Source organism: Myotis brandtii, unplaced genomic scaffold (assembly GCF_000412655.1).
Source record: "Myotis brandtii unplaced genomic scaffold, ASM41265v1 scaffold579, whole genome shotgun sequence".
NCBI lineage: Eukaryota > Metazoa > Chordata > Mammalia > Chiroptera > Vespertilionidae > Myotis > Myotis brandtii.
In genome coordinates, this window is record NW_005370171.1 from 897,187 (window position 1) to 898,758 (window position 1,572).

Sequence of the window (1,572 nt, forward strand, 5' to 3'; positions counted from 1 at the left end):
CAGGGCCCAGGCCCGGGCTGCGTCCCCAGCACCCATCACACCTCCCCTGGGGCGCCTCTCTGCCGAGCTCTGCCTGTCCCTCCGCTCACAGTGGGGTCCCCCGCCTGCTCCCTGAGCCTCCGGGACACGTGTGCCTCCTGTTGGGCCGCTCGATGCTGGTGCAGAGGCCAGCCGCCTCTCTCTCTCCCCAGGAGCCCTGCGGAGGGCAGACTCGGACCTGCAGAAAGCCGTGAGTGCCCTCGGCGGGGGGAGAGGGGGGCTCCCCTCCTCGGGGCTCCCCCCCTCCCTCTGACGGTGGCCTGGTGCCCGCAGTGCCTGGTGGAGGCCGTGCTGGTGCTGGACGTGCTCTGCAGGCAGGACCCCTCCTTCCTGTACCGCACCCTCTCCTGCCTGAAGGCGCTGCAGGCGCGGCTTTGCGGGGACCGACCCCGCCTGCGTGCGGGCGCTGCTGCCCCTCGCCCAGTTCTTCCTCAGCCACGGTGAGCTGGGGGTCGGCTGCCCGGCTCGCGGGAGAAAGTGCAGGTCAGGCCCTGGCCGTCGGCCTGTGGACCAAAGGGTCCCAGGTTTGATTCGGGTCAAGGGCACGTACCTCGGTTGTGGGCTCCTCCCTGGCCCAGGGCCCTGGTCGGGGCTCGTGCAGGAGGCCACCCATCCATGTTTCTCTCTGTCCGTCCCTCTTTCTCCCACTCGCACCAAAAACCAATGGGAAACGTCCTCGGGTGAGGATTTTAAACAAGAAGGTGCGGGTCAGGTCAGGGCGGCGGGCTCCCCGCGCTCCCCTCTCCCCTGTGGGTGGCATCGCTGTGATGGACGGTTGGCACCGATGGGGCGGGTTTAAAGGGGCTTATGTAGCGAGTTAACTGTTACCGCCTCCCAGTCCTCAGCTTCCAAGGGGGTCGGCCCAGCCCTCGGGCAGCTCAGCGGGCGTTTCTGGGAGGAGGAGCGGAGGGGGCGCAGGGGCTGTGTCCCGGCCGCCCTGACCCTGTGCTTTCAGGGGAGGCCGCCGCCATGGACTCGGAGGCCATGTGCCAGCACGTGTTCAGCAGGGTCCCGGCCGAGCACTTCCACAGCCCGATGCTGGCCTTCGAGCTCGTCCAGTTCTGCAGGGACAGCCTGCCCCTGCTCGGCCGCAACCTCAGCACCCTCCGACGGAGCTTCCCCAGCCTCCTCAAGGCACGTGCGGGCGGGGCGGGGGCGCAGTGTCAGTGCCTCACAGGTGAATGGTCTCCCGTCCAGCGGAGCCTGCGGGCTCCTCTCGGGAAGGGGAGGCCCGACGGGTTTAGTTCCCGTAGAACCTGCCCGGAGCCCGGCACCCCGCAGCCCTGCCTGGGGCCCAGCCCTCTGGCGCCGTTGGCTTTTGGTGTGTGACACGTGGATATTTGGTTGTTTTGCAAAAGTGAATGCAGAGCAAAGAGAATAGCGAAAAAAAATGGAAGGGAGTATTTTCAGATGCCGGATCCCAGTGAAGTGTGAACAGGGGGGCCCGGTGCAGGCACCCCTGCCCTACGTCAGCGCCCGTGACAGCAGTGACGAGGGCACAGCTGCCGGCCCCTGGCCCCTGCTGAGCTGCCC

The 1,572-nt window shown here is 67.7% G+C and overlaps 1 protein-coding gene across 1 annotated transcript in view; it reads left to right on the plus strand.

The window, feature by feature from the left end:
* AP5Z1 (adaptor-related protein complex 5, zeta 1 subunit) overlaps positions 1-1,572 on the plus strand; it is a 17,551-nt gene that overhangs the window by 8,053 nt on the left and 7,926 nt on the right. The window contains 5 exon segments of the mRNA XM_014549993.1: positions 4-10; positions 117-229; positions 313-420; positions 422-479; positions 995-1,223. Coding sequence (XP_014405479.1) covers positions 4-10; positions 117-229; positions 313-420; positions 422-479; positions 995-1,223 — 515 coding nt within the window.